Below are 23,546 nucleotides of genomic sequence, written 5' to 3' on the forward strand. Positions count from 1 at the left end.
TTTTGTTATTCAAAATATTGAAAGAATATTGAATATTGAAAGACAAACTCTGGAACTTAGTAAATAGCAACATATTTCCTTCTTATCGTTATTATTACTATAATCACCCATAACCAGTTATTGGCCATGTTGGTAGTGCTCAATATTTATTGAATTCCTTTTATAAATTAAGTGTGTTTCCTAAATGATAGAGATGAGTAAAAAGGTAGACTAAAACTCTGTTATTATTATGTACCATGTCAGTCAGTAATTTATTCAGAAACTATTCACCTAGAGCCTTTAGGATATCAGGCACTTCTAAGGATTATCATGGCTGTTTATTAAGATTGACACAGTCTCTACTTGGAGAAACATATTTAATAATTTAAATGTGATATCCTTGTCTAAACTATGTAGTCATCGAGGTCAGTAACTCTCTTAAACATCTCATATCCTAAGAACCATAAAGGAATGAGTACATTAAGATTTAGTTTATAAATATGAAACAAGTGAGAATATGAAGAATACATGAATACCTACATCCACCAGGCATAAAGAGATCAGCAAATTAATTGCAGGAGACGTTGAACTCAACGCTCCTGATTGCAAGAAGCACATCAGAACTCCATTCTGTGAGATGCTGCTGGATGATTCGAACATTTTAAAATCAGAACTTCAGATCTTATAGGCAATCTGCCTGTCAGAGGAAGGCACTGCACTGCCTGCCCTCCCCTCCCCTTGCCACCATATCTAATTGCTAAAGGAATTATGCCGGTCTTCAGGATGTGCAAATTAGACGTCTCCGTTGAATTACTTAACTCCATTTTGCTGTCTACTTGTGGTAGGAATAAAGTCTTCAAAAGGATATAGCCCATTGCTGTTCAGTTGATTCCAATTCATAGCGACCCTGTAGGCCAGCGCTGAGCTGCCCCTTCGGGTTTCCAAGCAGAGGTTGTCCTAAGGGCAGTAGCTTGCAGCATATTTCACAGAACAGCCGGTAGGTTTGAACTGCTGACTGTTTGGTTTGCAACCAAGGCCCTAACCATTGGACTTCCAGTATCCCTCAAAAGTATATGAGATCTGGAATTGCAAAAACATGCTTGTGGCCTTATCTAGGATGCCCGTTATTGTCTAAACTCAATTAGTTAAGTCTCTCATTCTAATTGGACTGAGAATGACCCTAAGTGCCAAAATATCAGTAAAGTGGATGATATTTTAAAACACTTTGTGATGTGTTGTTGACGCCAGTACAGGGGGCTTTATGTCATGGAGGTCCCATTCAGAACAGAAGGGGAAGCAGTTTCTGCACCATCCTGATACTCAATTGTAGGTGAAACCATGGTGATCGTGGCCATAAATGGAAGTCCCTCTTGAAGAGTTTTCATGTGCGACCATAAGTTTGTGCAGAATGAAGTCCCTGTTCAGGCATTGGGGAGCATGTGTTTTCTTCTCCTTTTGCGTGGCTGGCGGAAAATGTGAGCATATTAGATGTCTTAGCAAAGCCTGGAGTGTATTGTTCAATCTGGACGATGTGTCTTTAAACAGTTTCAGAAATCTAATCTGACCCATTTTCCTCAGACATGCTTATGGGAAGCCTTATCAGCAAGGAAATGGTTTTATAGAGAAATGATTCTGAGACCTTTTGGCTGCCCCCACATGCAAATCATCAGACAGTATGCAAATGGAGCACAGTAATACAATCAGCGATTGCAGAAGGAAACATTGCCATTCCTCCTCCTAAATAGGAAAGGAGGGGCTCAAGGTGTCCCAAATCCCAGGAAGCTTCCCGCAAAGTAAAAAATATGTAAAGTCTTTGCGGAGACTCAGGGAAAGGGTTAGGCCTATTAGCCTCCACTGATAGAGTGTTGGGGTAGAATCTGCATTCTCAGGGGTTGGCCTACATTCCTCAAGGTGGGTAGAGATGCTCACCCCCCTACACAGATTGGTTCCTATTTTTCCTTAAGTAACGGAGGAAACCTAGCTAACTGGTCATGTAGTTAAGAGGGGGAAAGGCGGTGTTAGCGATGGTCCCATGAGTACACCTTTTGTTCGTGGTTTGGAAGTTGGTTCATGATTCAAGCACCGATAATGTATGCTATGGGAAATCCTTCTCAATAGTCTGACTGGGAGCTTGCAAGATTCCTCTCAAAAACAATACGGCAGATACTTCTTCACCGTGAAAGGGCACTCAATCAGCAAGGCTTTGTGTTCAATGGGATCTATTTGGACCAGCTGCCCCAATCAGGTTTTGTGCTTCGTATTAAGGGGTGGGGGGCGGGGATCAACATAAAACAAATCATCTGGAAGGAAGGAAATCTTCCTCACCCAAAGATAAATATTTGCATGAAACATGATTATAACAAGATTATTTACATTCTCTAATCATTAGGGAGAAAGAGGGTACTGGCAGATCTATCTTACAAAGCAACACATTGGAAATCCTTTTATACAATTGATGTATGTATATGTATGGACTGTGATAAGAGTTGAATGAGCCCCTAATAAATTGCTTTAAAAATAAAATTAAATTAAATTAAAAAAAACAAACAAACTTGTCCACATAGTGATTTTCAGTTCTGTCAGAGACCACCCCAAAATGGTGCCAAGTGAGCATATCGATCCTCTCAGTGACTGACATGTATTCTTTAAAATTTAGATACCAATGCATTCTTCCAACTTGATATAGCTGCCACCTTTCTTCCTATTGCACTATGCAGTCCAGAAAACTAGCCTACTTTGGAATATCATTTTTATGAAATGACCTGTAGAGAGGATATTAGTAACTTGGAAAAAAAACTTGCTGTTGAGAGAAAGAGAGCAAGAGAGAGAGAGAGAGAGAGAGAGAATAGGTTCGGTGATTACTATTTAAAATGACCCACAGATTTAACGGACTCCAAATTGTTGTCTTTTCAAGCCAGAATGCCATGGATGTTCAGATCCATTGGCTACTCTGTTTTTTTCCTCCTGATGTGTATTATAGCTAAGACAGAAAAATTAATGCAAGGCAGTTGTCTAGGAAGATTAATATAAATAAGCTGTGATGTATATGTGAGAAAAACGTGATGCTATATTGTCAGTATGGAGATTGTTCCTTTCGATCTCTCAGCACTATAGAGAAGAATCGGGCAAAGTTTTGGTGGCTACAAACTCTTTCAGAGAAAAATCATACCATATGCATGAGGATTCCAGGTGGTTTCTGCTTCTACTGGGGAGGCAAGTATACTATGGGTGTGTAAATCCTAGAATGATCCTCTTCTCGAATCACTGAGGACTAGCCAGTAAGTGGCTTTGGAAGCAAGGTCAGCTTACAAAATGAGTCATCTAGTGAAGCCTACTTGTCTCCTCACAATGTGTAACAAGCAGGGCAGGGCCTCCGCTGCCACATGCTCAGGGCTGTTATGGATTACACTGTTTCCCTTGGTTATGTGCTGTAAATTCTGTCTCCTATACCTGTGGTTATAATACCATTTAGGAATGAGCTATCTGCGTTATGTGAATGAGGAAGTATCCTTCTTAAGATATAAAAATATTAAACAAGCAAGCAAGAGAAGAAGGGGTGGGAGAAAGATTGACACCAAGTACATGAAGATTGTCCAGGAGTATCAACTCAGAAGAATTAAGAATCTTTCCCCAAAGCCTGGAAAGGAGACCTGAGGGGAGGGGAGAGGAGAGGAGTGTGGGAAGAGGAGGGGAGGGGAGAGAAGAGCAGAGTGGAGAGGAGGGGAGGGGAGGAGAGAGAAAAGGAGAGGAGAGTGGGGAGGGGACTGGAGAGAAGAGAAGAGTGGGGAGGGGAGGGGAGAGAAGAGGAGAGTGGGGAGGAGAGGAGAGGGGAGGAGAGAAGAGGGGAGACAAGAGGAGAGTGGGGAGAAGAGGAGAGGGGAGGAGAGGGGAGAGAAGAGGAGAGTGGGGAGGAGAGGAGAGGGGAGGAGAGAGAAAAGGACAGTGGAGAGGAGGGGAGGGGAGGAGAGAGAAAAGGAGAGGAGAGTGGGGAGGGGAGGGGAGAGAAGAGGAGAGTGGGGAGGAGAGGAGAGAAGAGGGGAGGGGAGGAGAGAAGAGGAGAGGGGAGGGGAGGGGAGGGGAGGGGAGGGAAGACAAGAGGAGAGTGGGGAGAAGAGGAGAGGAGAGGGGAGGGGAGAGAAGAGGACAGTGGAGAGGAGAGGGGAGGGGAGGAGAGGAGAGGGGAGGGGAGAGAAGAGGAGAGTAGGGGGAGGGGAAGGGAGGGGAGACAAGAGGAGAGTGGGAAGGGGAGGGGAGGGGAGGGAAGGGGAGAAGAAACCTTTCCGTAGAGCTCGCACTCTGAGCTCAGACTTTCGTCCGCTAAACTGTGCAAACTACATTTGCTTCGTTGGAGTCTGCCACTTGTGTGGTATTGCTGTACTATAAACACTAGATAGCAAAGGGAGGGGTTCTCCCAGTGATCTTTGGACGGAGGGCTGTGGTCAGAAAACAATAATAACGAGGCTAGCACACGCACACACCATCTGCTTCAGCAGAAGGGAAGGTGGGAACCATCAACAGGGCGTTGGCATTGTTATGGGAAGGCAGACGGTGAGGCATTGATGAAGATGATTTGGGTGGCGAGGTGACATCCTGTGACTTGTGTCATGGACAAGGAAACGGAGTAACGTCTTGTATTCAAACCCACAGTATCCCTAGAACTACAAGTGTATCTGACCCTGGGAGCCTCCGGAAAACCTCCCTGTTGGCTAAGACGCGAGATGCCCTGGGAATATGGCCAGTCTACACACTTTATGGGACAAGGGCACAGTGGTCCAACTGGTTCTTAAGATTGGCCAAGAGCCGAGGAGTAGTGGGAGGCTCATCAGAGGCAGTCTTCTGTTTTACAAAGAGAAGTCTACGTTGTTGACTTTGGAACCATGAAGAAGATGTAAAGGGAAATCAACTGGGCCAAGCAGGGAGATCCTTTGAAACATAAAAGACTGGACACCATTGGCATTGCTTATTCCAATAAGTCTTAAATTTGGGTGGGGATCAGCTTTCTGTCATTTGTTATTTCCAAGGTTTCTTAGGACAAGTAGAGGCTTCTTTTCTAAAATTAATTTATGTGCATTTTTTCCTGTCTTCTCTTTCTGTCACTACTTTTGTCCCAGCAATAAGAAGCCCTGATGGAGGAAAGATAACACATTTTACTGCTGACCAAGGTTGGCAGTTCAAATCTATCCAGTTCAAACCTATCTCTGAGGGAGAAAGACCTACAGATCTGCCCCTAAAATGATCGTGGTCTAACACACCCTGTGGGGGAGTTTCCCTGTTCCATGAGATTGCTATGAACCACAACCAACTGAACAGCTCCTAGCTGTGTCTCTGCAGGTTCTTGCTTCTTCCCAATAATCATTTCGTTACCATGAGGACGGGTGATCATGTTCAATCCAACTCCCACAATGAGATACAGATTACTGACTGATTGGTGCTCCTCAAAACCCTGTCTCTACAAAATACATTCTTGTTCACTATGTTCCTCGATGACTACTCCTTCCCCGTCTGAGAGCTCATCTTGGTCACTTGTTTACCACGGACTGCTGTGTGTTGCACAGTGCCCTCCAGTTGGTCCCAGCTCACAGTGTCCCTCTGCACAATAGAAGGAAACACTACCTGGTCCTGTGTCATCCTCACACGTCTTCTTAGCTTTCAGCCCATTGTTATAGTCGCTGGGTCAGTCTTGTCAAGGGACTAGGGACGAAGGGATTAGAAACGAGAGAGTAAGAAGTGCATTTTATAGACACCACATTTTATTTAGTTTAGCCTCAAAACTGCTAGGGACTAGTTATTATGCCTATTTTTATACTAAGGGTCTGGAGACTTTCTTACAGCCTTTAGCTAATATGTGGTAGAGTCCAAATTGAAACTCAGTCTCAAACCCTCATGCTTAATCTGCACTCTATGCAGCCTCAATAATTTATCTCAAAGGTATTATTACATCAGTTTTAAAGATGAGGAAACTGACGTTAAGGGAAATTTTTGCTCTTCCACAATTAAAGAACGATTGAACAGTGGAAATGAACTTAAATGTGGGTCTTTGAGCCCCAAACATAGTTCCCGTTCCCCTTATCACATCTGATGGCTATAGATTGGTCAAGGAAATATATAAATACATCCTCTGAGAGAGATCATCACTGATGTGTATTCTCGCTCTTAACACCCCCCTTTGTAAATGAAAAAGCCTGCTCCTTGGTGATCCAAACTTGTCATTTCTCTCACTCCAAGAGATTTGTCACCTGGAAATATTTGCAAGGTGTTAACCAATCATTAAAAGGTACTTGAAATACTCATTTTTCTTCTTGATGACACTAAACATCAACTGCTTCTCAGATTAAGTACTCCATATTTTAAATTATGGGCTGGGTTTGAGTGTATGGAACTTTCCAGTGCTTTGACTGGAAGTTCAGTTTAGGCAGGAATCATGAATGATTCTCCTCTGCTCTCAGGTTCAGCCCGTCGCTCATCAGTGAGAGGTACAGTCAATTTCTACCCCATTTTAGCCCATAGAGTTGCGGGGGAATAACATCAAGTATCAAAAGTGTTACCTTCTGCAATTCATAAAGTTGCACTGAATAGAATTATCACCTTGAAATTACAGGGTAAAACTCCCTATACAAAAACAGATTAAAGACAAATTAGACTGTGGGCCAGGTCACTCTGATTGTTAATTAGTGATAATGGAAATACAATTAGCATAATGAGTTCCAATTACTGTATATGGAGAAATATGAGCACACTGCTTTCATAAATCTTGGTTCCAGGAAAAATAAAATGCATCTGGTTTAACAAAGCATGCCCTTCTCTACTGCAGAAAGCTTCCTGGTAAATATCTTTTATTGTGAAGCTAAATCCTTCCTCTGATGGGTTGTGATTTGGGTGAAAAAAAAAACCAAAAAAAAAAAAAACGGCGACAGAATGGATTTGCCCTGTCTGATAGCTGAGCAGTTTTGTATTAGCTCAGCTTCTGTTTCAAGCCTCCTCAAAATCTAACCATCTGTTTCTCCAATCGTGGGTTAAAAATGTTTGGGAGATTCATAGACCATTGCATCAAATGTGCTTATTGTCTTTGAAATGTCGAGGAGGCCCCTTTCTGCCTTTGATAAGCTGTGAAATTGAGAGCCAATTATAGTCACATATTTACACAAATCCGAGTGGGGGGTTGAAATCTCTGTGTAAGAGTGAGTTGATGAGAAGCAACAGCAATAGGATGCCTATGGGGGTGTTAATGAAGTTGTTTTTCAGAGAGCAGTTCTACTGGGCCCGGATCTTTATTTTCCACCCAGTCTTCACTGTCTTCAACTTTTCATGGCTGGCACTAATCTGTCTTAACTTCCCCCAAAGTTCTATCAGCAAAGAGGCATAAGCTTTCCAGTTCTCTTGTCTTCCCTTTTCCACTCCCTCTTGCTCCTTCACTTGCCATAAGTGCTCAGCTGTTGACAGATTACATTCCAAGGCTGGTTAAAACCCAGGCCATTTGGCCAACGAATGGGAATGCATGTGGACTGCTCAGCCCACACAGGTGACATTACACCTTGCACCAAGGGAACGTGCCATCTTCCTTGTTGTACCCTGTAAATCTGATAGACGCTATTAACCTTTTCAGCTAATCCCCGTGGAGCCCTGCGATGGTGAATCTCAGTAGTAATTGCCAAGACAAAAATGTCCCAGCATGCCTATAGTCTCTGTAAGGATCTATGAACGAGGCAAGTTGGCTGCGCAAACGCCTTTTCCCCAATTGCTTTCGTGATTTACCTTCAGCTGTCAGTCTGCACCCAGGCCCCAGGGCTTCCCATTCTTTCCCCAGGCCCAGAGAGCACATCTTTCTGAGGGCTTCCTTCTGTCCTGAATGGGACTTTGCTGCTGAGGTGAAGTGTTACTCATGGAGGCCAGAGGCGCTTCTAAAATTGAGGGTTCATGGAGGAGCAACCTTCCCCTTCCCATCTGGGTGATTCACAGCACATTTTCCGTCTGGGTTTGACTGTGGTTGTCATATTTTTAACCTAGCCGAGTCCCCTCAGTCGGAAAGCATCTGTAAACTGGATTATTCAATAAAAGGAATGCTTGTCAGGCATCATTCTCCCTCAGCAGTTTCAGGGGCTTTCTCTAAAACAGGCTTTCACACCACACGGCCTCTCCTTCACACACACACACACACACACACACACACACACACACACACACACTCGAACGAGGTCAAAATGATCATTGACTCTCTGTCGGTCCATATTTATGTTGAGAGGTATGGTTCAGCTTAAAAAGACAAGCTCCCCTCTCAGGGATTTTATTATGAAGGTCTTTATCGGATGTATATTTCTAGATCTGTTTAAGCGAGGAAGAAGCAGTGTCTTGAGAGGCAGGTGAGGCACGCTGGAATGAAGACTGACCTCTTGGGTGCTGGCAAGTGTTGAATTGACAGGCATAACAATGGATATTTGATAAGCACTGATCATAATGAGTATTTGATAAACAGCTCTGGGCAGCATTTGTGGCAAACCATGGTTACGCTCTGGACTTTGTTTTACTTATAATATGGAGGGAGTTTTTTCTTAGATACTCTATAAGATTTGTTTCAGCTCTGACATGTTATGAACATTCTAAAGCCAAAATCCAAAGCAGAAGGGTTTCATCTAGAGCAGGGGTCGGCAAATGCTTGAGACGGAAGAGTCACTCCGGGCTGTCACAACAATTTAACAATTAGTGGAGCGCCATACATATGTTTTGAAACACAAATGAAATCACCATTATCTGAGTAATACCCTTTAACATTTTCCCATTTTATTTCGGAGCCACATGTACGTACTGTGAGAGCTGAATCTGGCTCAGGAGTTGCAACTGACAGACAACTGATCTAGAAAAATGTTAGAAAGACTTGCAGATCAATATAAATAATTGTTTATTTTTATCCATCTGCACCATTTAGAATTAGATTCAACTGCACCCAATATAAGAGCTCCAACCAGCAGAGTCCTCTCCCTGTGCACCCCAGGCTGGTAGTCCTCAAAACACCAAAGCCAACTTCCTGTCCAGGATGGTCACTGGTGTTCCAGACATCACCGCTATGTTCTACGCAAGAAGAGAAGTGGAATTGTGGGTAAAAGGCTAAAGACTTGCTTGACAGCCCTTGAAGATACTTTTCTGGCCTTGTATTTATATTCCACGAGTATCCGTAGTTTGAGAGAGGCTAGAAAATGGAATATTTTAATCAGATCCCCTGTGGCCCACAAGCCAAGGCTCTCTTAGTAAGAAAGAAAGGGTGCTGGATTCTGGGTAGAAAAACAGTAATATTCCTTTGTGTTATGTCGCTTGATCGCAGAAACCGCTCCCCCACCTTACAAACATATGTTATTCTTATTCTACAGTCCCGGCCTGATGGTAAATGAAGTTCCAGGCAAAATGTTTACGTCTTCCTTAAGGACCAAGAAGGAGCCCTCTGCTCTCTTGCCTATCCATTTACAATTTAGGAAATCACCCTCCACTTTTAAATAGCACTCGATGTGAAAAGTAGCATGATGGTGTGTGTTTTTTTTTATGTAAAATTCATCGGAAAACCCCAACTAGCTGGCAATTAGTGAGAGCAAAATGACTAGGCATTCTCTTAAAGCCACCTATATTTAGGTGACAGAAGAGGAGAAGCACACCATAACTAACTTACAAGACTTCAGAAAGGAGCTAATTCACTGTCTTCCAATGTCCACGTGATAACACATACATATATACACACATATAGATATCACAAAACCTGTAGACTTTGCCCACACAGAAGTCAGTCTTCTGGTAGAAGAGTCTGGTTTTTAGAAATCTACGAAATGGATTCTAAAGCTCAGCCATGGCCAAGATTAGAGCCCGGGAACTTGGCGGCAAGAAGGAAGAGCTGCTCAAACAGCTCGACGACCTGAAGGTGGAGTTGTCGCAGCTGTGCGTTGCCAAAGTGACAGGCGGCGCGGCGTCCAAGCTCTCCAAAATCCGAGTTGTCCGCAAATCCATTGCTCAAGTTCTCACCGTCATGAACCAGACTCAGAAGGAGAACCTCAGGAAGTTCTACAAGAGGAAGAAGCACAAGCCCCTGGATCTGCGGCCCAAGAAAACGGGAGCCATGCGCCGCCGCCTCAACAAGCCCGGGGAGAGCCTGAAGACCAGGAAGCAGCAACTGAAGGAGCGGCTGTACCCACTGCGCAAGCACGCAGTCAAGGCCTGAGCTGTGCACATCAATAAAACAAACTGGCTGGGAATAAAATCTATGAAATGTCACATTCTCCGAAGCCTTTTTTGAAAGTGCGGACAAGCCGTTGGTAGAACAACTTGCCAATATTTGAGATTCCAAATTCATGGTACATCTCAGCAGTTGACATCCAAGGATCCCTATGGATTTTCCCCATTTGCCATTGCTGGATTTCAGGGAAATATAGAGAAGAGTGAATGTCGGTTGGCTCACACAGCAGAATTTTTTTTTTAATGGAGGATGGACATTTGGGGACTTGAAGCCTTCTGAGGGATACATTAGTGAAATGGAATGGCATGAGAGTAGATTTCAATGTGATGTGTTTTGTGTGTGTGTGTATGTGTGTGTGTGTTTATACTTATAATGCCTCATTCTTGTTTCTTTAGGAATTTCTTAGGTGGGAGGAAGTTGAGGCTTTGGCTCCCTTACTAAAGACATGCCATTAGGAGAGACCAGTCACTAGAAAGAAACTTCATGTGAATAGCTTAGAGGGTTGGCAAAATTTAGAGAAACCCTCAGTGAAATGAATTGACAAGCTACCTAATATAATGGTCTCAAACATCCTAATAATCATGAAGATGGACCGGGACGAGGTGATGGTTTGTTCTGATATACATAAGGTTGGAGCCAACTTGACAGCAATTGGTAACAATGACATGATACTCCATAAATCAATTTTCTTTCAGATGGTCGGAAACAAAACCCACAAAAAATGAGTCCTATGTTTAAATCCCATAAGCATGTTGGAAGAGCTAGTAGAGGACAATATTTTAGGTGTTTGGGTTGCAAACAAACCAATTCTTGCAAGCATAAGCAAAAGTGAGTTTATTGAAAGGGTATCAGGTAGCTCATAAAGTAAAAGGTAGAAACAGCAAGCAAGTGACATCACACGCCAAACACAGGGCAGGGGAGGTGCTGCTGGCAGCGTGGACCACACACCTGCCTCGAACCTGCCCATCTTCAGATGTCTCCTGATGCTTTCCTCACGAGTGCCTGGGAACAGAGAATATGACTGATGTCATTAAGCGATGTGCTCACTTTGTGGCCATTGACTGAGCAACGTACGCTGATTGACGTAAACGCAAGTGGGACCTGCCAAGGGGAAAGGTCATTCCCTAAATGTGTGCCATTTTTACCTGAAATGGGCTGAATGGATGTTGTCGTTTTTATGAAAAAAGCCAACAACTGCTATGAAATGCTTCTTAGATGTTAATGTTCATGGGACTCTTTTGGACCTCTTAATAAATTGCAGGCTCTGACTCAGGAGCTGATGGTGGAGGCCTGTTATAGCGTACATACTCGAGTATAAGTCGACCCAAATATCAGCCGAGGCACCTAACTTGACCAGAAAAACTGCATTAAAATGTGCTGAAAAACTCGGCTTACACACGAGTATATATGGTACTTTTTTCTCATAAAATCTGTCTAATTTGTCACAGATTTTGAGTAGCCAGGCTTCGTAACAGCGAATGTCAGAAAGACAATGAGCCTCACCTTTTAAAATTTTTGTGTATTTTCTTTTGTCCCCCTTGATTGAAGTGTAATTAAATGATATGTATTAAAATGAGTATACCTGGAGGCTAAACATTTCACTGGTTTATACATCTGGGCAAATAGTACCCCGTCACAATACAGTGCGTCACAATCTTTCTAGAAAGCATAAGATGCTCTCTTTCTTTTGTGCCTCTCCCCTCTAAGACTAGTTTTGCCTATGGCTGATTGCTATGATTTATGAGTCATAGAAATGGGATCATATAGTATTTACTGCTCGTGACTAGTTTATTTCACTCAGCATTATGCATATGAAATTTATCCACGCCGATGCAAGAATCCTTGATTCATTCCTTTCTGTTGCTGAATAGTATTCCATTCTGTGAATGTGCTGTAACTTATCCATCCTCCGTTGATGGGCATTTGGGTTGTTTCCAATTTGTTGCTCTTCTGAATAAAATGGTTTATGAAAGGCTGTAAGTACCCAGCCATGCGGTGACTGGATGGTAAGGCACTTGTGCATTTCACTTTGCAAAAATCTCACAGGTATTTCTTGACAGTGGCTATTCCACTTTATTCTCCCGCCAGCTGCAAGTAGAAATGCCAGTTGTTCTGACTTTGTTGTTGTCAGTCTCTCAAGTTCTAATTCTGCAGCTTTTAATTTTAATTTTCCTGGATGGCAATCTATGGTGAATGTGTCTACATGCATATAGCTTTATCTCCCTGTTTGCCTAATCTCATTTCTACCTTTAAAATACAGCCTCCCTTTGAATCTAGTAAACAACTGGTCTACCCCTCGGCCACATAATAGAATTTCAGATCGATTCCTACTTCTTCTTTGTGATGACATTCACTAGCCACCATCTTTCCTGAGCAAAATTTTGGAAAAGAGTATGGGCTAGTGGACAAGGTAACACTATTTTCTCATTAAAAATAATGCCCAGTTCTTTCTCTGATGGTATTTAAATTTGCCATCCCAGGCTCTTGGAGTCAAATACATTGAGAGTGTCCCATGTGTGTTCTTTGACACTTGGGTGTAATTGTGGTGAACTTTGAATTTCTAGCTTAAGGTCAGTTATTAACTATTGATGGATTCTCCTTTTCTCTACTTAATGCTAAAGTATTCATACTAACCAAGACAGATGGGAGCAGTAAGGAGTTTTTCAATGCCATTGCTGTGTAAGCTGTCTTTTGCTTCCCTCATGTGAGAAACTCAAAGCACTTTTAGAGAGATCTTTTATTCAAGGTAACGGCTGGGGGTGGACAGGGGGGAGGTGAGAAAGTCTTTGCATCCATTCCTTGAACCCCAGTTTTTAGAGCCCCATATGCCTGTTCTGAAACAGGCTTTTCGTGTCATGAAAGATGAGAAAATGGAATCTTTGACAACAACCTTGGCCGGCCCACTTTGGATCCAAATGGGATCCAGATGTAAGTAAGAAGGATGACCAGGCCTTTGACATCCCGGACAAGTCACCCTGACAAACAACTGCACTGCTGTGGATTTCCCAGGAGGCGGAAGAGTGCCCGCTGAGATTTATAAACACATCCATAATAAACGGGATGCTGAAGTTTAAACTGCAATGGAGCCTCCTCCACCGAGCGGCCGAGGTCTCCTGTGATTTAGAGAGGTGACATTTACTGTGTGCAGACCTATTATTCAGAGTGACTGTTTGTGTATAGACAATATTTTAAAATGGCTTGCTGTAGATGAAAAATTCTTATTAAGTCAGAAAAACAGTTTAAGTAGGTAACACTCTCTCAGTTTAGTCTGCTATAAGTCTTACCGTCTTTGCCACATGGAAGGTGTCTGGGGTGGGAGGCAGTGGCACTTCATAGGCACTGGTTAAGAGTACTACCTCCAGAGTAAACAGGATGCTGGGCTTCGGCGAAGAAACAGAATCCCCCACTCAACATAGGGTAGAAGGTGTTTCCACAGCTTGCATCTCTTGACTGCAGGGTTTCCCATGCGTAGGGGTGAGGTGTCCTGAGCCAGTCAGGTGGGGGTCGAGAGAGCACTCGGGAGTAGACATCTAGAAATGTGAGCAACCTGATCGTTTCACAGAGCTTCCTCGATCCCCACAACCTCGTTTTGTTTAACGTGCAAAATAGGAGAATTGGGTTAGGTGCTTCCTGAAAGTCTGTCAGAGACTCTGGGGAGTGTAAATGGTTAACATGACCAACTACTACACAAAAGGTTAGGGGTTCAAATCCACTGGGAAACTTGGGAAGAAAGCACTGGCTATTATTTCTGAAAAATCAATCTCTGAAAAGTGTACTCACACACACATGATGTTGCCATGATTCAGAATCAACTTGTCAGCAACTGGCTTTACAATTGCTTTAAGGTTTATGTGTACGCTGTTGCTTATACTCAATGATGGGCGTCATCCAGCCTCCCCCAAGCCTATCCTCATGCCTTCGTTGCTTCTCATTAAAATCCCATGGTAGTTTTGAGAACAGCAGCACAAGGATTAGTTTAAGGCCCCTGATGCCACAGTGGGTTCCATAATGGGCAGCTCACCCCCATGCCAGTGCTTTGAAATGACCAGTGCCTTTAGGGAGAACGATGAAGCGTGCTGCCTCTGTGAATGCTGCTGGTTCAGAAACCCACCGGGGCGACTTGACCCTGTTTTCTATAGTAGTTCAGAGTCAGAATCGATTGGTTCGCAGTGAGAGTTCTTTTTTGTTTTTCAGTTTTTTCAAATGAGAAAACTGGGCCTCAGGGATTGTAGGTCCCTTGCCTGGTACCACATGGCTGGCAGGAACCCAACCCCTAGAGTTTGCCCGAAGTCTAGGACTCCATCTCCTTACAGGTCTTAGCTCTCTTCCTGCATGAAGAACTGGAAATAGCGACGTGCAGTTCGCTGGAAGCATAGAAATGCTGGAAGCGAGAAGGACGCAGGCTAATGAAAGGACGCTCCTGTGTCCCTGTGTCTGGTCTTCCAGGAAAGACAAACACATCTCTGTCTAGCCAAACCCTACCCATGTTTAAAAGCCAAACTTAATGTTATGCTCTCATAGGCAGCTTGTCCTGGCCCATCCTAATCCTAGTGAAGACTCCGTGTAGCAGTGGTTATGCATTGACCTTGGGCTGATAAAGGCAAGGTTGACAGTTCCAAAGAACCGGCCACTCTGTAGAAGAAAGTTGAAACTTTCAACTCCCTTAAAGAGTTATAGTCTTGGAAACTCACACGGGGCAGTTCTAACTATATAGGGTTGTTATGAGGTTGACAGAGGGTTGATATGAGTCAAAATTGACCCCATGGCATTAAGTTTGGTGTTTGGGGTTCCACATCTCAGTCTCCAGGGATCATCTCTTATGGATTGCTGATTGCATTCCTTATTGGAAACTCAAACCTGACTGCCACGGAGTCTATTTTGACTTATAATGACGCCCTAGGAATAATAAAGCAGATTAGCTCCTGTAGGTTTCTGTGAATCTTTATGGGAACAGAACACCTCATCTTTCTCTTATAGAGTAGTTTCTGGGTTTGAACCACACACCTCGTGGTTGGCAGTCCAGTGCCTAACCTACTATACCCCCAGAGACCTTTCACTCTATATCTAAGGTGGGCAATGGGCAATGCCCTTTCATCCTCCTTTTTACTTCAGTGTGTGTGTAAACCTTATTTTCCCCAGTTGGTTCGTAATGTTCGTGTGGGCATGACCTGGGACCTCTATTAGCAGTCTCTCATGCACATCCACACCGAGAAAGCAGCTGGCAATGTGATTCCCCAATGAACTCACTCAGCCACACCATTTTGCATGAGGTGGAACGCCACATGCTCTATGTCTTGTAATTTTTACCTCACTGAGAGTTGTGAGACCACAGCCTTTGTCACTTCTGAAGCCTGAGATCTCTCTGCCTCCATTCTTATCAATGCACCTCATGATTTTCACCATAGTGCTTATTATCAGAAAGATTTAAACAGTTGTTTATTAATTCCCAGTCCTGTAACTGGAATGGAAGCTTGATAAGGGCCGATTCTGCCTGTCATGCACTTACAGTACCTTCATGACTAGATCAGTGTGCACAGTAGGTGCTCAATAAGTGTCCATGGCACGGATACATGAATATCAGGCTTTGTGACCACAGCACTAGACCCACTATCCTCATTCTTCAAAATTTGCCCATCAGCTACACGCTTCATAATTTGAATATTTAGGTATCAATCAACTATGGTAAAACACATGATCATTAAATCTATTCCGAGACCATAAATAATATCCCACATCCGAAGTGTGTGGTAGATAGGGAGGGCCAATGCTGGAGTGGCATATACAGTGAGCTGTTAGTCAAAAGGTCAGTGATTTGAACCCACTAACCAGTCGCCAGGAGGAAAATGCAGCTGTCTGCTCCCATAAAGGTTTATGATTTTGAAAACAAAGGGGCAGTTCTGCTCTGTGCTATAGGGTTTCTATGAGTTAGAATCCACTCGATGGCAGTGAGGGTGAATGAAACGTATTCTGACTCAGTTATTAGGGGAAAGTATAGAACTGCTCTATAGGGTTTCTGAAGCTGTCATCTTTATAGAAGCAAATCATCACATCTTCCTTCTGTGGAGCCGCCGGTGGGTTTGAGCCACTGACAGTCCTGTCAGCAACTTTGTAGTTATTAGTCATTACACCAGCAAGAAGACTCTCTTATGTGAGGTCCCAACCTAACCCAATCCACCAGGATCCCGTTGATTCTGACTCATTGTGATCTCATACAGAGTTCCTGAGGCTGTAAATCTTCAAGGGAAAAGAAAGCCTCGTCTTTCTTCCACTGAACTGCTGAGTTGACAGATTGGAACTGCCAAAGTTTGGGTGAGCGGATAAACACCTAACCATGGCATCTGCGGGGCTCTTTTAAGCTACAGCACTTGCCCTCAAATGCCAAATTTACATGTTGAAAAAAACTAAAGAATGAAATCCAGGGCTATACTATGCATATCGAGAAGCATTGTTTGCGTAAAACATACCCACTGATGCCAGTTTGGGGATACAAATCATGGTTTAACCCTTTACAATCCACTCATGAAGTATGCACTAAAGAGTTATGCTCTTCAAAATAATGAGAGATTCCACTACTCTGTATATCCCAGGGAAATAAGAGCTGGGGCCTGACGGGGTGCTTGTGCACCCACATTCATCATGGCTTTATTCACAGTAGCAACATGATGAAGCAACCAAAGTTGATGAATGAATGGGCTAGGGTACATATACATATTGGAATACTATGCAGCCGTAAACAATAATGGAGCATATCTGCCAAGCACCTTATATCGTGGCTAAACCAGAAGGGCACTGTGCCGAATGACTGAATTCCATCACAAAAGGAAGCTTTTGCATGAGACCACCAGCATAAAACATGGAGAAAAGGGTTACACCAGGAAGCAATGGCCTGTGACGGTTCCCAGGGCTGGGAAGGAACCGGAGGACCACGCCCTATCTAGAACAGACACAGGGGAGCCAGTGTGAAGGCAAAGGCAATCTGCAAGAAGGGGGAAGGCAGCTCATCTTCCTAAACGGAAAAGGAAGACACGGGGAGATGCACGAGCGCACAAAGGACCTTCAGGGTGAGTGCTTCTGCACACACCTTCCTAAAACAAAATCATCACAGAGTATTATTAGCTAGAGTCGAGACACAGGTAAACATGCAAACTCAGCAAATGTGAGTACAGCCCAAGGATCGGTTTCGCAGAGGAAGTTTCTATGTAGGAGCCCTGGTCGTGATGTAGGGTAAGCGACGGACTGCGAACCACCCGCCAGCAGCAGCTCTGGGAGAGAAAAAAGAGGCTGTAACGATCTCCAGACTTGGAGACATTGTATCAGGTAGTTATGTATCACAACTGACTTAACATGCTCGACCTTCCTTTGTCCACAGTTGCCACACATATGCACAAGGACATGGTAAGGCATGCAAACCTGAAACAAAAACAAACTCACTACCATCGAGTTGATTCCAACTCATAGCATCCCTGTAGGACCGCACAGAACTGCCCCCATGGGTTTCAGAGCCTTTGATTTTTTTTTTTTACTGGAGTAGAAAGCTTCGATTTTCTTCCAAAGAGCAGCTGGTGGTTTCAAACTGCTGACTTTGCAGCTAGCAGTCAAATGCATAACCCATTATACTACAAGGACTTCCGTTAGAACATACAGGGGACAAAATTCCAAACACTTGTTAGCCATAACTCAAAAACTTGGGGAAATAGTTCCTTGGGCTTGGGGCATAAAACTAGTATCTTGGGGGACATCTAGGCTGATTGGCATAATAGAGCCCTCAAAGTCGATGTTCTATATCCTAATTTGGAAAATGGTGACTGTGCTCTTAACACTTGCAAGTGGTCCTCTAAGATGTCACTAGAGAAGGTCCTTGACAGAGAGAGAGAGAAAGAAAAAACTGGAACAAATGTAAAATTGTTTTTTAAAAGATTAGACTTATTGGTGGAATAGAGACTGGAACAATGTCCAAGACTGTGATCCTTAGATACCCCTTAAGCCTGGTCCTGAACTCACACCCCCTCCCCCACCCCAGGGATCATTGTTCAGCCAAACAATAAGCCTATTAAGGGAATAGCAGCACCAGAGAGTAATGTTCTTCTCAATACACTCACACACATATCAGACCAAAAGGGGAGGATTTCTCCAAAAACAAGGCTCCAGAGTAGGAGTGCTCTGGAAAGAAGGATCAACATCAGTGGGTCACTCGAGGCAGAACAGGGGCAAGTACTCTTGCATTGAGGGGATCGCAACCAATGCTACAAAGCAAACGGTGTATACATCATTGAGTGGAACATCAATTTTTCTCTGTAAGTTTCAACTCAAACTTCAATAAAACATTAAAGGAATCATTTGGCCACAAAAAAATCACCCAAAATTCTACGTGATCTCACTTATATTAATTATCAAATATATAGACACAGAGACTGATCTCTGCTACCAGGGTTGGGAGGAAGAGGGAAAGTGGAGATTTGGCTTGGTGAGCCTTGACTTCCTTGCAATTGTAGTGATTAGGAAAAGGGTAGCAAGAATAGGTACACTACTTATAGCAGGAGGAGTAGAGTCAAACATGCCAGGCTTGACTCTTTGCTTCTATTGAGTGGTTCTGGGTCTGTGTACTATGCAGAGGCCAAATGAGAGGGGCTCTCTACCCAAGACTCAGCTTCTTCATAAACAAAATGGGTATAATAATAGTGTGTATCTAATGGAGTTGTTAGGGATATTAATTGAGCTGATCCTCTTATTTACTGACACACAGAAAGAACACACTAAGTATTAGACTTTACTATTAGGACCCAGAGCCAGAAATGTATAGCACACAATTTAAATGCAAATAGTAATTATATTATAGTCCTCTGAGTTTTTATTCTCACAGGAAGCCTGACTGCTCATGCTAATTGAGCAATAATGATATTCAAAACATATGTTTGCGTTTCTAAGAATTAACAATAGACAGGCAAGAGTATTCTTTGACTTCAGTCTGCTTGGATCATTGTAATATGGTGCCCCACATATAGAAAGTACTCTGAACTTCTGCTGCTGATTAAAAATATAATTTTCTGAAGAGTCATGGTAAATCTCTTTTCCACAGACACCTTTTAATAAAAAACATAAATAATAAACCTACTGTTATGCAAACAATATTGGCACAACAAGAGCATGATTAAGGCGCAGACAGAGTAGGTCAAAAAGACTATAAAAAGATTCACACGCATTGTTTGCTGTCTATTAAAACAATTGGTCAAAGTTTAGGGAGCATTTTAATTTTCAGTGCCCACAAGCTTACGGCCTATTCACAACTTACCCCAAACAAGCAGAACTTGTTTTTGAAAGTAGTTCACTAGATACCACTAGAGCATGTTCAACCAGTCTACCGCCACTATTTCATAAAAAGTACTTCAAAATAAAGAGTCGTGCTGGCTGTTTTTAATTTATGGACTAAATCAACAGCTGTTTTCTCCCATGTTGTACTTGATGCTTCTCTGGTGTGGAACACTTGACGATGCTTTGATTTCTCTCTCTGCTCTTCTACGCACCTCCTCATTTCTGCAGCCCCTGCGGCCTTGCAAGTGGCCATGTTCAGTACAAAGTGGTAAAGCATTAGAAGAGGACCTTAAGGGACCACACTTCCTAGCTGTTTATTTGGCTCTTTTGAATCAGCTCTAGACACAAGTGGAACTCTTCACTTTGGCCACGAAAAATGATATCTCATCTCTTCTAGCAGGTGTGAAATGACCCTTAGAATAAGTTAAGTATCCTGGTGCCTTATTAAGCCAGGAAGACAAACGGAGCTGACCTAAATAGAGGTTCTGAGTAAAACAGTAGAATGCCACATTTTATTCTGAAAAATTTTTAGCAATTTTTATGAAGCCCTTGCATCTTTTCTTTGGAGAGTGTCTGTACAGGGTATTTCATATGTGCTCCCACACAAATATCATTGATCAATACTGTTCACAACTTGTGCTTTCCCTGTGTTCCTCGAGACCCCCAGTCCATGATAGGCACTGCCATGGTTTCAACCTCAATCTCTCCTCGATGACCAAAATCTGAGTATGTGGGACCAGATGGCGAGCTTATTTACACACATGTCTTATTTGCAATGTTCCTCTCCCGCAATGATGCAGCTTAGGTGATGGCTTGATTGATCCAATTGACTTTGAGAAGTTTCTTCTGCTAGTCTATGATGGGTACCCCCCCAAAACTGGAAATATTTTTAGACAATTTATTAGGGGCTCATACAACTCTTATCACAGTCCATACATATACATACATCAATTGTATAAAGCACATCTGTACATTCTTTGCCCTAATCATTTTCTTTTTTTTCTCCTCTTTTCTTTTTTAACATTTTATTAGGGACTCATACAACTCTTATCACAATCCATACATATACATACATCAATTGTATAGAGCACATCCATACATTCCCTACCCCAATCATTCTCAAAGCATTTGCTCTCCACTTAAGCCCTTTGCATCAGGTCCTCTTTATTTCCCCTCCCTCCCCGCTCCCCGCTCCCTCATGTGCCCTTGGTAATTTATGCATTTATATTGTCATATCTTGCCCTATCCAGAATTTCCCTCCCCCCCCCTTCTCTGCTGTCCCTCTCCCAGGGAGGAGGTCACATGTGGATCCTTGTAATCAGTTCCCCCTTTCCAACCCACTCACCCTCCACTCTCCCAGCGTCACTCCTCACACCCTTGGTCCTGAAGGTATCATCCACCCTGGATTCCCTGTGCCTCCAGCCCTCATATGTACCAGTGTACAACCTCTGCCCTATCCAGCCCTGCAAGGTAGGATTCGGATCATGGTAGCTGGGGGGAGGAAGAATCCAGGATATGGGGGAAAGCTGTGTTCTTCATCGGTACTACCTCGCACCCTAATTAACCCATCTCCTCTCCTAAACCCCTCTGTGAGGGGATCTCCATTGGCCGACACTTGGGCCTTGGGTCTCCACTCTGCACTTCCCCCTTCATTCAATATGGTAAATATATATATATATATATATACATACATATACATATATACACACATGCATATATGTACATATACACACATATATATTTTTTTTGTTTGTTTTGCATGTTGCCTTATACCTGGTCCCTTTGGCACCTCGTGATCACACTGGCCGGCGTGCTTCTTCCATGTGGGCTTTTTTGCTTCTGAGCTAGATGGCGGCTTGGTCACCTTCAAGCCTTTAAGACCCCAGACACTATCTCTTTTGATAGCCAGGCACCATCAGCTTTCTTCACCACATTTGTTTATGCACCCATTTGTCTTCAGCGATCCTATCATGGAGGTGTGCAGTCAATGATATGATTTTTTTGTTCTTTGATGCCTGGTAACTGATCCCTTCAGGACCACTCGATCACACAGGCTGGTGTGTTCTTCCATGTGGACTTTGTTGCTTCTGAGCTAGATGGCCACTTGTTTATCTTCAAGCCTTTAAGACCCCAGTCACTATCTCTTTTGATAGCCGGGCACCATCAGCTTTCGTCACCACATTTACTTGTTCACCCACTTTGGCTCCAGCAGTTGTGTTGGGAGAGTGAGCATCATAGAGTTCCAATTTAATAAAAGAAAGTATTCATGCATTGAGGGAGTGTTTGAGTAGAGGCCCAAGGTCCTTCCGCCACCTTAATACTTAACCTATAAATATAGACACATAGATCTATTCCCCCATCCTCCTATATATATTTGCATGTACATGTCTTTGTCTAGACCTCCATAAGTGCCCTTTGACTCCTAGCTCTTTCCTCCATCTCCCTTGACTTTCCTCCTGCCCTACTACCATGCTTCGTCGCCACCTGGGCTAGAGTATACCTCTTCTCTAAGCAACCTTACCTTTGATCATTTCCTACCAGGCCTGCCACTCCCCCCTCTCTACCATTTTGGGTCCCATGTTGTTCCCTCGTCCCTATGTTTGTTAACACCACTTCCTTACCCCCCTTACCCCCCCCACCCCAAGTCTCCCCGGAACTGTCGGTCCCGTTGTTTTTCCTCCAGATAGTTCATCCAGCCTGTCCTATTCAGACAGACCTGTGGAGACACTAACATGCACGAAAACAAGACAGAGGAAAACAAAGCAACAGTATGCAACCAGACAACAAAACAACAAAAACAAACCACTGACAAAGAACAAAACAAAACAGTTCACAAGAGAAAAGCTTGTAGTTAGTTCAGGGATCGTTTGCTGGCCCTTAGGAGCGTTTTCCAGTCCAGTCTGTTGGGGCACCACGCCCTGGCCCCAAAGTCCACTTTCAGCATTCCCTGGGGACCTTGCCACTCCATTCCCTTGCTGTTCCGCTGCACTCCCCCAGTGCTTTGCCTCGGTGTGGTGGGATCAGGTCAGGTGCAATTCCCACACTGTGTCTCCGGTGCTGTCCCCTGTATCGCCCTTAGTCAATAAAACCTCAACCCTTATTACCTTCAAAGTACTCTCTGTTACACTTAAATATATGTGTCAAATCTGGTTTTCCATTCTTGGAAACATTTTTCAAACTCATCTGTTGGATGGCTGATAGCACCTCCCTAGTTTTATTTCTTCACCTCTTGTCTGTCAACAAATCGCTGTTCTTTCCTGTCCCTTTGCATCCACAGAAACAAAAAGGAGTCACATGAAGTGAGGTCAGGTGAGTAAGTTGTGTGGGGCAAGAGAGGCATGCTGTTTTTTGCCCAAAACTGGCACACTGAGATGAACAGGTGCATTGTCATGGTGGCAAAACCACTCCCCCCATCTGCCACAAATCAAGCTTTTTTGTTGCACACCATTACACACTATCTTTTCAGAACCTCAAAATAGAAAATTTAATTAGCAGTCTGATCTGGTAGAATGAACTCCAAAAGCACTATGAGGTGACATTTTTGTCCATTTGGAAAGTGACAGATGTCCAGAACAAGGTTTGTCATCAATTGACATTTCACTTTGTATGAAATGGGAATACCACTCATACAGTTTCGTTTTCCCATAACACTGTGTTTGTAAGCTGTGTTCAACATCACATCAGTTTTTGTGGCATTTTTCCTGAGCAGGAAACAACATTTCACAGTCACACACTGTTCTCTGAAGTCAGCCATCACAAAAAAAAAACAAGGTTTGAGAGAAACTGATATTATGAAAAAAATTCACAGTGACCAGAGAGAACTTTCCCAGGGGATGCCACTGTGTGCACTAACTTAGAGTGAGTTGCTTGATGCTCGCCTAGCAGGAAAGATGCATACTAGAAAAGATCTGATTTTCCCAGTGAAATTCTGGTTTTTTGGGGGGAGGTATCCCTTTGTAGACTCTTAAACTTTAGGCCAATCAAGAAATGTCTAGTAATAACTTATTTCCCATGAAGGCTCATTGTAAGATAATTACTATGTTTTGAA

The 23,546-nt window shown here is 43.3% G+C and overlaps 1 protein-coding gene across 1 annotated transcript; it reads left to right on the forward strand.

Annotated features, from left to right (window-relative positions):
• Nucleotides 1-9,805: 9,805 nt before the first annotated feature.
• LOC142431078 (large ribosomal subunit protein uL29-like) lies at nucleotides 9,806-10,174 on the forward strand. Its single transcript, XM_075536095.1, has one exon. It carries the CDS (start codon nucleotides 9,806-9,808, stop codon nucleotides 10,172-10,174), a length of 369 nt encoding a protein of 122 aa, XP_075392210.1.
• Nucleotides 10,175-23,546: the final 13,372 nt, after the last annotated feature.

Source organism: Tenrec ecaudatus, chromosome 17, assembly GCF_050624435.1.
Source record: "Tenrec ecaudatus isolate mTenEca1 chromosome 17, mTenEca1.hap1, whole genome shotgun sequence".
Lineage (NCBI taxonomy): Eukaryota > Metazoa > Chordata > Mammalia > Afrosoricida > Tenrecidae > Tenrec > Tenrec ecaudatus.